The sequence below is a fragment of the Onychomys torridus genome, chromosome 1, assembly GCF_903995425.1.
Source record: "Onychomys torridus chromosome 1, mOncTor1.1, whole genome shotgun sequence".
Lineage (NCBI taxonomy): Eukaryota > Metazoa > Chordata > Mammalia > Rodentia > Cricetidae > Onychomys > Onychomys torridus.
Window position 1 is genome coordinate 165,072,830 of NC_050443.1, and position 14,533 is coordinate 165,087,362.

Below are 14,533 nucleotides of genomic sequence, written 5' to 3' on the forward strand. Positions count from 1 at the left end.
ATCTCTTTCTCCTTTTTGCTGTCCCCAGGGCTGAACCTAAGCAAAGGGAGGTAAGAACTCGGCACTTACTGCTGTGACAGGAGGACTCGGCCCTGGGGACCCAGAATCCAGGGGTGCAGAGGAGACAGCAGCTGAACTGCTGGGAAGTGAGCTGTCCTGCTATTTTCTCTTCTTCGAGACAGCAGGGGACCCAGGTTTCAGGCTCCAACAATCCTTAACGGCGGCGGCGCTGTGTTCCCAGCAAATTCCTTAACCGAGGCAAATGCCTCTGTTTCTTCAATGCAAAGTGGGGCTAATGCTGCCTAGTTATGCAGGAGGTGCATAATAAAGGCTTGCTGCTGCTGCTGCAGTGCCTGTGGTGGTAACCACATTACCTGGTGATGGTATTCATGCATTTTTCTGAAAGCAGCCTTCCCTTGAGGAAAGCTAATCTCCAAAAGGGCAAAGCTGCTCGGGTCCTGTTGGAGCTTTGGCGAAGAACACAAGCCGCTGCAGACCGCCTTCATTTCAGCTACATTTTATTTGTCGCAGTTTTGACAGACGTCTAAATTATACATTGAGCTTTCCACATGACCAAACACCATATCCTTCCTTTGATTATCATTTTCAAAAGGGACTATAAAAAAAGAACCTTTCGATGGATCACACTGAACCCTGAAACCACATGGAGAGCAGAGCTAAAAATAAAGGAAGAAGCGTCCCGAGAAGGAGAGGAAGGGGGATCAAAGCATGCTGCAGATGGGAATGGAGGCACAGGTCCTGGAGAGGGTGACATGGTGTCACCCTCCAGGCCAGGCCGGAAAAGGAGCGGCCAACAGTGAGGGTGGGGCACAGAGTGGCATTAAAAATAGCCACCACTTTAGTCCGGAGGGGAATAAAGAAATCGTCAAAGCTAGGGGATGGGGGGGGGGCGGGGAGGCACGCTGGCAAGACTGTCCTTGTGTGCAGCATCTCGGGCTGTGGACTTTCCTACCGGGCAGAGCTAACCGCCGGCATAATCGCTGACTTTCAGCTGTGCACCGACATGTTCCCCAGCTCAGCCCACATCAATGACACCCTTGTTTCCATAGTAACCGAGGGAGAGCGAAGGGGAAAGGGTGTACTGCACTGGGCGAAGGGAATCCAGCCAACAGCAGCCACACAGGGAGGGTGGGAGGGGGGCTCAGTTTTTCCCACAACTGGTTTGAGTATACACTGTGGACTTTGCCTGCCCTCTGGCCTCAGCCCTCGCCCCCTGCACATTCAGATGCAATGGTGCGCAGAGCAAAAGTCTTACCAGGCCTCACTGGGATGGGGGAGGCACAGGGCTGGGGTACCCCCTTTCTAGCTTCAGACTCTGTACTCTGGTCATGGCCACAGGGGGCACGGGTGGCACCTTAGAGAGGAAAGAGGACTTTACAAGCATTTTGTTTTTACAAATGGGAGCTTTCGAACTCTGCATTTTCCAAGCCCCTCTCATCTACCCCGAGCCCCCGGAGGGCTCAACAGGGCTCACAGGAAAGATGAAAGCCTCTGACAGCCACAGTTGTCTCTGGTGTCTCTGGCTGAAAAGCAACGTGGACATTCACAGAGGTTTCCCTGAGAGCAGGACAAGCAGCTCTGCCTGCTAGCTGGGGCCTGGGGACAGCTCTTTAGAACAGTTCCTTTAGTTGGTGCTAAGAGACCAAACGTATTTTATAGATCCTGCTTTTGCAGAGTCAAAGTCTCCGCTGCAGCATTCCAAAACCAGGCCTCAAAGCAGGCATGCAGCCCTTCAGATAACATCCTGGGGCACTATTTGGAAGGAAGAGCAAGTCTCAAGGCCAAAGCTCCATCTGGAGGCTGGAGAAAGGGCTTTTCTGATTCCTTATAGCTCTGTCTGCCACCCTTCAAAGCAGAGAAGTCAATGGAAGAGGTGGCAGGCATAACTAGCCTGAGGTTTAAAATCCCCACCTTCTTTTGTCTTGCAAGCCCGTACAGGCCTGCCTGTCCGCTCCCCAGGCTTTGTTACCACTTTTCATCTCGGGTCCCTTTCAAACTGCACAAGCTTCTCCCTCTCCAGGGTCCAGAGTAAGGTGGGTACCATGGGGCAGGGGCTTCTGTGGCACTTTCTGTTCGCTCACACATCACGGTGGACTTGGAAAGGGCCACCTCCCAGGATGAGAAGGCAGCTGGCCTCCTTGGACCTACCAGGCATTGGATAGTCTCTTATTTATTCTCTGAAAAGCCCTGAGCTCATGCCCAGAACAGAGTTTGATTCAGGAGCAGGCGATGTTCTGGCCTGCTTTTGGGGTTTGAGGCTGGGATTTCTGAGGGCTCAGGGAAACACGCTCCTTTTGCGATGGGGGGAGGGCAGGGCTTTTGCACCCCTCCCTATTAGCCAACACCACGTTTTTTGCTGGAAAGAAGTAGAGGAGAGCAGCATGGGGTTAGTGGCTTCCCTGGGCACAAGCCTTGCGATCACATCCCATGTTCCCCGGCAGCAGATGATTTCCATCCATGCGCTTCCCACACCACCGAGTTGCCAGCACAGTAAAAATTGATCTCTTCTCAAAATCGATCCGCCTGGCTTTTCTCAGTGGGGCAGGTTCATGGCAAAGCTGCATTTATTTTTAAAATCTGATAGCATCAGCCTATTGTGATCATTTAAACACAGAATTCTTTGAGCTTTAGAAATCCCCTCTACAGAACTGCCGTGGAGAAGTCAGCTAACCTGGAGTCGACTGTGCCCTGCTCCACTGAGCTGGAGAAAGCCTGTTTACGCTAGCCCGAGCTCTCGATGTGAGGGCTTTTTAAGGACCTTGTAATTTTTCTGGAATTAAACCTCCCACCTCTTCTTACATTCCAGATGTCATTACAGTCAAAAGTCATAAGAATCTGCTTCCCTGCATGGCTGGCAGGGGTGAGGGGATAGGGGGCTGGAGTGGGGATGTTTCTGTAGTGACTTGTTTGCAAGGATTTTTTTCTTCTGCCCATAAAGTGGGGATTACATACAGTGTCTTACCTACCTGACAAGATGGTTTAATCATCTGCTATCCTTTGCTTCCCCAAGCAGCTTCCTGCTGGAGATACTAAAGCCCTGGCTCAGTTGGGGATGAGGACAAAAAAAAAAAAAAATCAAATCTCTACCCAGCACTGCCATGCATGTGGTTTCCAAACCCCAGGGGAGTGAAGGGACAGGTCAGTAAATAAAGGGACGCCGCACAAGCAGCAGCAGCAGCTTCTTCTTCCCACTGGAATTGTCTAAACGGCAGCGCAAGCTCTTACCCATTCCTGATCATGTGCTCTGAGACATTTAATACTATTTCAATTATGCAGAGGAAATAATATAATTCCTTTATTTGAAAAACGATACTGAACCTTGGAGATCGGTTAAAGCCTACGCTGGAAAGGGGTTCTTCTGAAGCTGGTGTCCCCTCTCGCCACACAGCGGTCGCTGTGCACAGATGAGAAAGCGTTTGGTCAGAAAACAGCAAACCAGTGCTTTGCGGGCCCATCACAGCTCCTGCGGCTCCTGTGGCTCCTGCAGCTCCACTGCTCTAGACTATTTCTTCTTCGCGGTGACATTCTTGCAGACCCAGTTCATGCCATCCTTTGAGGGAAATGGGCAGAGAAAGGCAGTGTTAGACACAAGGAAGATCCCAAGAGTTCAGGCTGGAGGGGACCGCCACCACCAACTCTAGGGAGTTTGTTACCCCAGAGGCCCAACTAGCTGACCAGGCCTGGGACCTCTTGGGAGGGTGGAGGGGGGTCTCTGAGCACAGGAGGGGGCCAGCATCTGAACTTGAGATTCATTCTCAGGAATTCCCTCTGAAAAAATAAACACACCTGCCCAAGTCCCGGGCTTGACTGAAGCGCTATCAGGAAAGAGTCCAGCCATTTTTGGCTTTTTCTAAAAGCTGACCTTTGCTAGGGCATTAATTCAATGAGCTACCCTTCTGGTGCCCCAGCGTGTTTACAGTGTGACAGAGTACACTCGGGTTAAATTAAATTTCACTTTGGAAAAACAACCCTCTACAATGGGTGTTACTCCACACATGCAGGAGCAATACTCACTTATATCTATAGAGGTTTAAAAGTGGCTTCTTGTTGCTTTAAGCCCTACTAAGCAGCAGAGGGGCAGAGGGAAGGAGAGAAGGTTCCCTTAAAGGCACAGTGACCTTGAAAGTGTCCTTTTTTTTTATTTGGCTGGTGAGGGACTGAGGTTAACACACACACACACACACACTCTCTCTCTCTCTCTCTCTCTCTCTCTCTCTCTCTCTCTCTCTCTCTCTCTCTGCTGACAGCCACCTGGTAGGTAGCACAGTTCCTCACAGATGCCAGCCCTGTTAGACATGACCTCCTTTTCAACTCCCTCTGGAGCGTACCTGGACACACACTCCTCCCCAGAGACTCCTGACCTTCAGGCATGTGCAAGCTCCCTTAGAAGCACAGAACAGAACTCAAGGTGGGCCCTGCAGGGCATCTTGCCCAGAGTCTGGGTCTCACATACATGTGCTATCTCTCTCTCTCTCTCTCTCTCTTTCTCTCTCTCTGTCACACACACACACACACACACACACACACACACACACACACACACACGACACCCCACACTCTAAACCCCACATTTCTGGTGGCTGTGGAACTGGTTGCAGAACTTGAACAGCTAAGACAGCTTATAGCAATAAATATCAGCTGACACCCTTGGCCACTGGGACGTTAATCCCGTAAACAATACATCACAGCAAAACAACCAGCAGGTCCCTTTCTCCTGGCTAATCTGACGGTCACCTGCATTTACAGTGATTAAAACTCCACCAGCTGCCATCAGGGCACTTGGGCAGGAGAACCCTATGATCTGAGGGACGTTCTACTTTGCCAAGATGAGGCCTGGCCTTGGCAAAGTGCCTTCAGGTGGAGAGCACCTGGCTGCAGCTGGGCAGCAGAGGACTGGGTGAGGGGACCCCAACACATCTGATTACAACTGGGTCAGCGGCATACCCTGAAAAGCCGAACAATTTTAAAGTCATTTTATGAAAAGGATTCATTTAAAGAGAGCACGTTTAATTTTAGTAGCTAATTGGTTTCTAGGAAAAAAAAAAAGATCACCTGCCAGGAGACAAAAAGGATTTTTACACATACAAGAGGGATGACTATGATAACTATCTTGTCTTGCTCCAAAGCTGAGGAGCTCGGCGCACGTGCAGTACAAACACCCAAAGGTGCATGTTTTCTAAGACCTGCTTCTCTGGGAAACCAGCAGTGTCCCCACACGACGCCAATACTGCTTTGTCTGTTTTCTTGGTTTATGACTGGTGAAGAAGGGGGTTTCTTTTATTATATCTCACCGAACATAAGTGCAGGCAAAGAGATAGGGAAAATATTTACTCAGCTGCAGGCACTCAAAGCAGAAGGTGGAGGGAGCCTCAGTCTGTGGAGGCAGGAAGGGGCTTGAAGGGCACAGCCTGCTGAGGGTGCTGTCCTGCAGACGGCTGAGAATCTAGAGGGCCGCCCATCAAGGTCTTGTCAACAGAGGGCGCTCAGGGGCCAGCATCCATGGCTGCCCCAGCCCCTGGTGACATCCTGCAGCAAAGCCCTAGGCCTCTGCTGGGCTTGGGGAGGCCCCTTTGAGTCACAGCATTTGGGGGCTGGAGGGGAGGGGGAGGGGGAAGGTCACAATCCTCTGTGACAATACCTCATAAATCAAGTAAGGGCAAGCTTTGTCAGGTAGCTCACTGGAAAGGAAAGATAATAGTGTTATCCAAAAACCAAGATGCAGGGAGGGTGTCAGCAAGGGACTAGCTTGCTGTCTAGCTTAATACAGTCCATACTTATAGTTTTTAAAATTAATTCTCATAACCACCCAGTGAATGTATTATTGTTTTCATATTGCAAACAAAGAAATGAAGAATAGAATAATTTGGGGCAGAGGTGGGCCTTGAAAGACGCCTATCTTCCCACTGAGAACCATATACCATTTCCCCGAAGAGCCCTGCATCTAATCAAAGAGGAGCTGGGAGGCCCTTCGAAGACAGGCAGGAAAGGCCATTCTAGCGCGTTTTTTTTTCCTCGTGGCTTCCTTCAGCTGAATATAGGGCAAAGACTGGAGGTACCCCTGTCAAGGAACCCTGCCTACCTAGCCACAGCTCTAAAATGGACCAGAAGAGTCCTAGTCTGCCAGGATCTAGGCCTGCAGAAGGCTGGACATTTGTGACCTGGGCTACTTCCTCCAGTAGTTACAGGAGCCTTCTGCTTCTGTTTTTAAGTGAATGGTGGGCTTCTCTGTGTGTAAGTGAATGCTGGGCTCTGCTTTTCTGAGAAGAGGTGATTGCTTACTTAAAGGAGGCAACTCTGCTGTCCCTGAAGAAGGAAAAGAACTTATAGGTTTGTTTAATGGTTGAACATTTTATTGTTAAAAACTGGTTTGACCGATTTCCTGCACATTTGATCTCCATTATGGGAATGGCTATCTTTGGTGTGAACAGTCTCCCCTTTCCTTTCTGACCAATCTTGCTCAAACTGAATTTGCATTGATTAGTTTCAATTCAATAATAGAGACTAAAGAGAGACAGGGAACCTCAAACACTGGGCTTTGTACAGCTTCCTGGAGAGGAAATAAATGTCTCTGTGTTGCAGGAACATCCCCACCATAACTGTGGGTGGGGGAGGTGGGGCAAGGCTACCCTACTATAAGGTGGAAACCTACTAATCCTAACCCACAGCTTGAGGTTCAAGGTGCACGACCTGCCTAGGTAGAGCTGGCCTCTGGCTCCACCACTCTTTTCTAATTTGATCTCAGTCCAGGGCCCCCTTGGAAGGAAGCAGTGGTGGCTATGTTTGGGTGGGCTGGTTTTTAAAGCTGGGCTGACTATGTGGTCACTTCAGTAATTGCTTTAGGAGGACAGGGAGCTCAGACCCTTGCTGAGCAATGTGGCCTGTCCCATTGTGCCGTTAGGCCCCCGGGGTCAAGGAGCAGCTGAACTCAGCATACATAAAATATGGCTTGCTGTTCATATTTTTCTGGTGACAAAGGGCATCGCACCAGGGAGGGAGCAAATCACATGCCACAGGCTCCCTTTAGTTCACAGAGGTCTGCAGACATAAAAATCAACCTGAGGTCCAAATGACAGATATGTAGGTCCACGCATAGCTGGAGTAAGTACCAACTGATCCCAGGCCTAGAAAGAAGGACTGGATGTTATTTTTTACATACTGAAATTCGGGACTGGGAATGTAGCAGCTCCACTGTACAATAAGAGCTTAGCATAAACAAGATACTGGGTTCCATTTCTCACCCCCCCCCCAAGAAACAAATCAAATTCTGTTAGCAGACTAGGAAAAACCCCTAGATCAAGGAAAAAGAAGCAGAAGCAGGAAGCTGGTTGGGGGCCCACTGCTGACCCTCTTAAGGAATTGATGGTGGAAGATTCTGTGACCTGATCATCCTTCCTGTTTGCAGAAGGAGGGGAAGGAATGGGGTAGATGCCAAGTGAAAAAGTGGCCTGGAGGTGGTGGTCTAGAGGTGGTGGTCTGGAGGTGGTGGCTTGGAGGTGGTGGTCTGGAGGTGGTGGTCTGGAGGTGGTGGTCTGGAGGTGGTGGTCTGGAGAGCAACACCTGTGAACACTGCCCATTCAAAGCCATTGGTGCAGGCAGGTGACTGTGGTGAGGCCGAGTTTAAACTGACAACTTCTGCTTTAAAAGGAAATCTAGAGCCAGAACAACCACACACACTGTGTTTCAGGAAAAATGTCTCCAACCCTGAAAGTACAACACCAAGTACAAGCACGCTGGCGGGGGGGGGGGGATTCCAGCCGCAGGCGGAAGTGGGGCCTTTTCTCTCACTAAGCCAGAGCCTTTGTATGCCACCCCCCTTTTTTCTTCCATTTCCTTGATGCTCATTCAGAAGAAAAAGGACAAGAATGACGTTGACATATCCTAGGAGGCCCTAGCCAGCAGCCCAGCCTCGGAAGCATGGAGGGAGATTCCTCCGTGCTGGCAGGCCTGGCTGAGGGAGTTTTAGGTAATCTTTCTCAGTTTTCACTTCTCTTCTCTGCCTTCACCTACTTGACGTCACTGGTCTCTTCCCATCACTCCTTTGGACTACAGTCCTCTCAGCAGGATGGAGTTGCCAAGACTGACGCTCTTCTTCAGTGTCTGTCTGGTGCCCTGTATATTTATTCTCCGCTCACGACAGTTTCCCACGAAAACCCACTTCAACCCCGTGACGGGCTGGCCGCCTAGTGGCCATCAGTCAGGCAAGGAAAGATCTGTTCCAACTCTCTTGATGCCCTCAACACTCTTTCTATTCACAGCTTGAACTCACAGTATTGTCCTGTAAAGACCACACAAGTGTCCCTTGACAATATCAGGCACCCCAGGAATGGAGTCACCAGCTCCCACAATCTCAGATCATGTGTTCAAGCCACTTAACTAGCGGAAAGTAGTGTACCTGCCCTGCTTGGCACATCCCTATCTGATTGTGGCTCTTCTCTGGACTAGACCTCTTGAAGGTCTTTGCTATTGGTCAGTATGACACACTTCTAGATCTACTTTTTGTTTAAAATGCTTTACTTTTCATTCATTCATTCTTTTTTTTTTTGGAGCTGAGGATCGAACCCAGGGCCTTGCACTTGCTAGGCAAGTGCTCTACCACTGAGCTAAATTCCCAACCCTCATTCGTTTTTTTAAATCTTTCTTCTTCTTCCTCTCCTTCTCCTTCTTCTTCGAGACTGGGTTTTTCTGTGTAGTTCTGGAGCCTTTCCTGGAACTCACTCTGTAGACCAGGCTGGCCTCGAACTCACAGAGATCCGCCTGGCTCTGCCTCCCAAGTGCTGAGATTAAAAGTGTGTGCCACCACCCTCTGGTTTTTCTTATTTATTTATTTTTTAAAGAATGTATTTACTTTTATTTTTTGTGTATTGGTGTTTTGTCTGCATGTATGTCTGTGTGAAGGTGTGTGTGAGAGCTTGGAGTTACAGTGTTAGCTGCCATGTGGGTGCTAGGATCTGAACCCGGGTCCTTTGGGAGAGCAGTCAGTGCCCTTAACCGCTAAGCCATCTTTCCATCTTTCCAGTCCCTTCCTTCCTTCCTTCCTTCCTTCCTTCCTTCCTTCCTTCCTTCCTTCCTTTCTTTCTTCCTTTCTTCCTTCTTTCCTTTCTTTTTTTAAAATTTATTTATTTTTATTTTATATGCATTGGTATTTTGCCTGCATGAATATCTGTGTGAGGGTGTCAGGTTTTAGAGTTACAGACTGTTATGAACTGCCATGTGGGTGCTGGGTCCTCTGGAAGAGCAGTCAGTGCTCTTAACTGCTGAGCCATCTCTCCAGCCCCTCATTCACTTATTCCTTCAGACATTGTGTGCATGTGTGTGTATGTGTGTAGTGCGGGTGGCCAGGTGAGCCATGACATGTGTATGGAGCACAGAGAACCACCCACCAGAGTTGGTTCTCTCCTTATTGGTTGGCTCCAGGGACTGAACTTGTGTTATCAGGTTTAGAGGTGAGTGTGCCGAACCTTCTTGTAGGCTACCAGGTATGTTCTGATTAAACGCCTGTACACACTCACAGGCTAGATGGCGGGATGCTTTCAGCCCCACAATTACAAACAAATCCTGGGCCTTCCCCCTTTTCCTTTTCAGACTTTTCTATTTTCTTTCTGGGTGTTATAGAGGTGGTACAGACGTCAGCAGCTCAGCCAACTGGGCAGTTTCTGGGGAGGTGCGGCGGGATGAGGACAGCAAAGCGTTAATCATTATGATACTGATTCCTACCTGAAAGTGAACCCCAAACACCTGGTCCACAGTCAGTCTCCTAGCAGAGTTCTTTACCTTCAGGGATATTTTAGGCCTTAATTAAGAGCCATGAAAGGCCTGTACTTTAGTCATGCAAACCTGAAAGGAATTACACTGAGGTGATTCTTTTAAAGGTAAAAACCAAGAAACTGGCTGAGTGGACAGAAGTGTAGGTCAGCGGCATCACCTGAGGGAGGAACATGGTCAATGGCTGCCTGATTGTGAAAGTGCTCCCACAGAAGGTTCCATGACCTTTCTCTGGTCCCCAAAGGTTACCATGGAAGGACAACAGACAGTAGGTTCCCTTCTTAATTAACATTTTTATTAAATAACCCATTTCAAATAATGGTTAAATTCTCTAAATTTATATCATTCTATTAACCATAATCTAATCTCATTAACCTTGAAATCCCAGTCTTAACTATCCAATTCTATACACCCTGGTACTATCTACAAACTAATTAAGTGACCTTCAAACTATTTGTCCTCTGTACAAAATCATTTTCTTTGCTCTCAGTTCTTTGCTGGATCTCTCTCTCTCCCTCTCTCCCTCATTCATATGGTTTCATTTTGATTAATGAATTGATTTATCTGTTGTGGCCAGTCAGTGGACAACTTCTGAGTGTCAGTTCTCCCCTCCTGCCCTGTGGTCCTGGGGATCAAACCCAGGTCACCATCAGGTGAGGAGCAGTCACCTTTATCCACTGAGCCATCTTGCTGCCCCTGGATCTCTTTTGATGTTGCCCATGGCTCCTGCAGGTCCCGGATTAAAGAAGCACTTTTTTTTTTTTTTTTTTAAGATACAATAATCAAATTACTGTAATCTCACTTTATTCAAACTGGCTTGTTATTTACAGATGTCCCTTGCTATTCCCACCCACACTGTCTAACTGCCTCGTACCTTGCTGTCTTGGCTGGAGGGTTCTACACAGGAGGCTGGGGCTGGAGCTCACTGGTAGAGCACTTGCCTATCATGCTCACGGCCCTGGGTTTGATGTCCAGCTTGGATGAAAGGAGAGGGAGGAACGGAAGGGAAGGGGCCCTGTAGGGGGCGCTGTGAACCTGTGTTGATTACCCAGCCAGGAGCTCCCTGGCTGCCCTCAGGTTCCTATGGTGCCCTTGTCTTCAAGGCCACTGTGCTCAGAAGTGACTCTAGAGCTCCACCCTGGCTGCCCCTTTCCATAGCCCAAGGCAGGCTGAAGAAAGAGCCTCACTGTTAATTTGGCTTTGCTTTTTCAGGCTTTCTCCACTGGGCCAAGAGAGAGGTCACAGGACCAGGAGCCTACATTCTGAGGTGTGTGACATACAACCTGCCTCCTCTCTTCAGCCATCTTTACAGCTCCCAACACCAGGATGCCCTTGGCCTTCTAACATCTGTGTTCTGAGCCATGTAGAAGGGCAGAGTCCACATGCTGGAATGTTTTATGACACGGGAAAGCCCCTCCTGGGCTGGGGCTGTAGTTCGGTAGGTAGAGTACTTGCCTGCTACTCACAAGGACCTGGGTTCCATCCTCAGGGATGGAAAACCAACAAGAAAGCAAGCTGCCATCTCTTGACCTGTGTCTCACCAAATGACCCTGTGTACAGACAGGAGGGCACGTGTGGGGTTGGATCATTCCATTTTTAAAGAGGGTTGAAATTGGACAAGGTTAAATAAAACTATCAGCATTTACCTATTACCAACATTCCATGTCATAGCACACTTGGACTAGGTTGCAAATTACCCTGAAAAACGCAGTTAAATCAAAGGCCCGATAGACAAGCTCATATACATAAATACTCACCTATGTGGTAGCAATTTCATAAGGAAGAATCTACAAGAATGGTAGTTAGTCCCTGCCCCCCCACCTTTTTTTGAGCTGAGGATCGAACCCAGCAAGCACTCTACCACTGAGCTAAATCCCCAACCCGTTAGTCCCTTTATAGAGCAGGACTTAGGAGCAAGAAAATATTTTTTACTTACTTTTGAGACAATCTCACACAGCCCAGGCTGGCTGAGGATGGCTTTGAACCCCTGCTCCTCCTTTACCCCTAGGAACTGGGATTGCAGGCTTGTACTGTTGTGCCCACTTTCTCTGTGTATTTTTTCTTTTTATTTACTTATTTATTTACATTTAATTATTTATTATGTATACAGTGTTCTGCCTGAATGTGCCCTTGCAGGCCAGAAGAGGGCACCAGATCTCATTACAGATGGTTGTGAGCCACCATGTGGTTGCTGGGAATTGAACTCAGGACCTCTGGAAGAACAGCCAGTGCTCTTAACCTCTGAGCCATCTCTCCAGCCCCGGCTATTTTTGTTATAAAAGCAAAAGCAAAACAAAAACCATGTAGCAAACATATTAGGAATAACACAATTCTAGGATGTAGTTATTTGCTTGGGATAAATGCAATCAGACAATCTAAAGGCAAATTGGTGTTAAATGTCTGAGGTGAAGGACATCAGACTGGAAAAGCCAATGGAAAGGGGCCACGGGCAAAGGTCGGGAATCAAACCTCAGGTCTGCAACCAACATGCCAAGCTGGGAGAAAAGTAAACTGTCATGCCATTATTGACATAGCATGTGGCAAGGAGGGAAGCTATGATCCTAGAGCAGTATGGACCAGTCCTCACAGCATGGTTGAACATCCTGGCAGATATATGGGACACTTGAAAAGAGGAATGTGGAGGATTCTGGGTCATCTTAAAGGGCTGGCTATGGAGTGTCACTGAGTTGATGATGCTTGGCAGGATGCACCTGAGTTGGAAATGGGTGACTTTTCTTGAGAATACAGTCTCTTGGATGACGGAGGGGGGGGGGCAGGGCTGTGTTCTGCCCTAAATTAATATTAAAAAGGGGTGTTCAATCTCCCGGTGTTCAGTTCCTCAGTATAAAGCACAGGGCTTTGTGTCCCTAGAAGCCTCCCAGTGGGAAATCAACACCAGCAGCTGGAAACAGACACCAAGCCCGGGAGCAGGGGAGAGGCCTTTGGCGGCCAACCAGCACCTGTATGGTGGTGACTCAATCAGCGTGGGGGCACAGGCTTGTAGCCCATAATACTAGATGTAACACAGAATGCCGAGACAATCGTCAAACAATCCCAGAGTTAGAACAACCTCCAGGCCATCTCTCCAGCCCTCCTCCAAGCAGGGAGAGTACTCGGAAGGTGCAGGTTATTCCTTCCTTGGAGCACTTCATGGTATCTGGTTGGTTTCTAGCAGTAAAGACGCAACCCCCTTCTGTGCCTTTCACTTCCTAGAACGGTTCACCTGCCAATCAAAGGCCGTTTGCCTCAAATCTTTTTTGTCTAGGGCGGTAGTTCTCACTCTTCCTAATGATGTGACCCTTTAATACAGTTCCTTACGTTGTGACCCCAACCATAAAATACTTTGTTGCTACTTTATAACTCTAATCTTGCTACTGTGATGAACCATAACGTAAATATCTGTGTTTTCTGATGTCTTAGGGAACCCCTATGAAAGGGTTGTTCAACCCCAAAGGGGGCTGTGCCCCACAGGTTGAGAACCACTGGTCTAGACCAACCCTACCAGCGAGGAAGACTACCTTGATGAACTGCCACACTGACGAGAATGGACGGAACCTTGCCAAGGTCTCACCTGGACGCCCTCGCCTGTGAGAGCTGAGCAGGACTGGATCTGCCAGACTCGGTCCCGGATGGTGTGTAGATTGAGCCCTTCGGCGATCTCGGAGGCAGGGGCTGCCGTGAGTAGGTCCTGCTTGTTAGCAAAGATGAGCACAGGCACACAACTTAGCTTTTCTTCCTCCAGTAATTCCGTTAGTTCCTGGACCATTTTTTGGAAAGGAAAGAGAGAGGTTAGAGAACTGTGACATTTAAGCCACGCACTTGGAATGATAACACATTAGGCAGTTAAGGTGATCAGCAGCCACTTTCAAGAGAGAGACCCTCAGGCTGTAACTGTGTGAGATTCCCTAGCAATTTCTGGGCTCCAACTAGGGGGTGCTGACTGCAGAAAGCCAGAGCCAGCGTCCAGGAAGCACTATTAACAGGCTCCCCAGGTGATTCTGCTGTAAGCGACTCATGGGCCACACTGGGAAACACCCTGAGAGCCACTGTTTAAGGGAGAAGGTAGACAGTGTTTAGGGAGTTCAGACTTATTCAAGCTTACCACCTGCAAACCTTTCTCACCTTTCCTCTGGTGCTGGGGATTGAACAAAGAACCTTACACATGCTAAGCAGGTGTCCCTCACTGGGCTGGACCCACACCCCTACAAATAACCCAGTGTATGTGTGTAGGCGCAAGTATGCATAGAATTGAAAGTGACAATTAGAGATTATCTATTAATCCCTATCTCCAAAACATGCGCTCATGTGTCAACATCATCAAACTCATCCTGAAAGAACTGGAAGGGACTAGGACCTTCACTGGCCCTCCAGGTCACAGGCTGAACTCTACAGTGTACGCTAATTCTGTCTGCAGTAATTTCAAATGAGTAGATACACTTACCAAAAGGACAGGCTCCGCCTCACTCCCTCTAAGCTCACATTTTAGCTACTTTAAACATTCAGCTTTCAAAATAAACCCGGAAAGCTGCAGGTATGGTGACATATGCCTTTGATTCCAGCACTCGGGAGGCAGAGGCAGGTGGAGCTCTGTGAGTTTGAGGCCAGCCTGGTCTACAGAGTGAGTTCCAGGACAGCCAGGGCTACATAATGAGACCCTGTCTCCAAAACCAAAACCAAAACCAAAACGACAAAAAGGAACTAGACAGCTCAAGAGGCAGCTAACTCCGAGGACACCCCTGCCCCAAGCTCA

At 48.6% G+C, this 14,533-nt stretch overlaps 1 protein-coding gene across 1 annotated transcript in view; it reads right to left on the reverse strand.

Moving 5' to 3' along the window:
* Positions 1-501: 501 nt before the first annotated feature.
* Arl3 (ADP ribosylation factor like GTPase 3) overlaps positions 502-14,533 on the reverse strand; it is a 52,383-nt gene continuing 38,351 nt past the window's right edge. Inside the window, exons 5-6 of the mRNA XM_036171540.1 lie at positions 13,355-13,540; positions 502-3,571 (exon numbers count right to left, since the gene is read on the reverse strand). Coding sequence (XP_036027433.1) covers positions 3,524-3,571; positions 13,355-13,540 — 234 coding nt within the window. The 3' untranslated portion in view covers positions 502-3,523. The remainder of the gene's footprint in view (positions 3,572-13,354; positions 13,541-14,533) is intronic.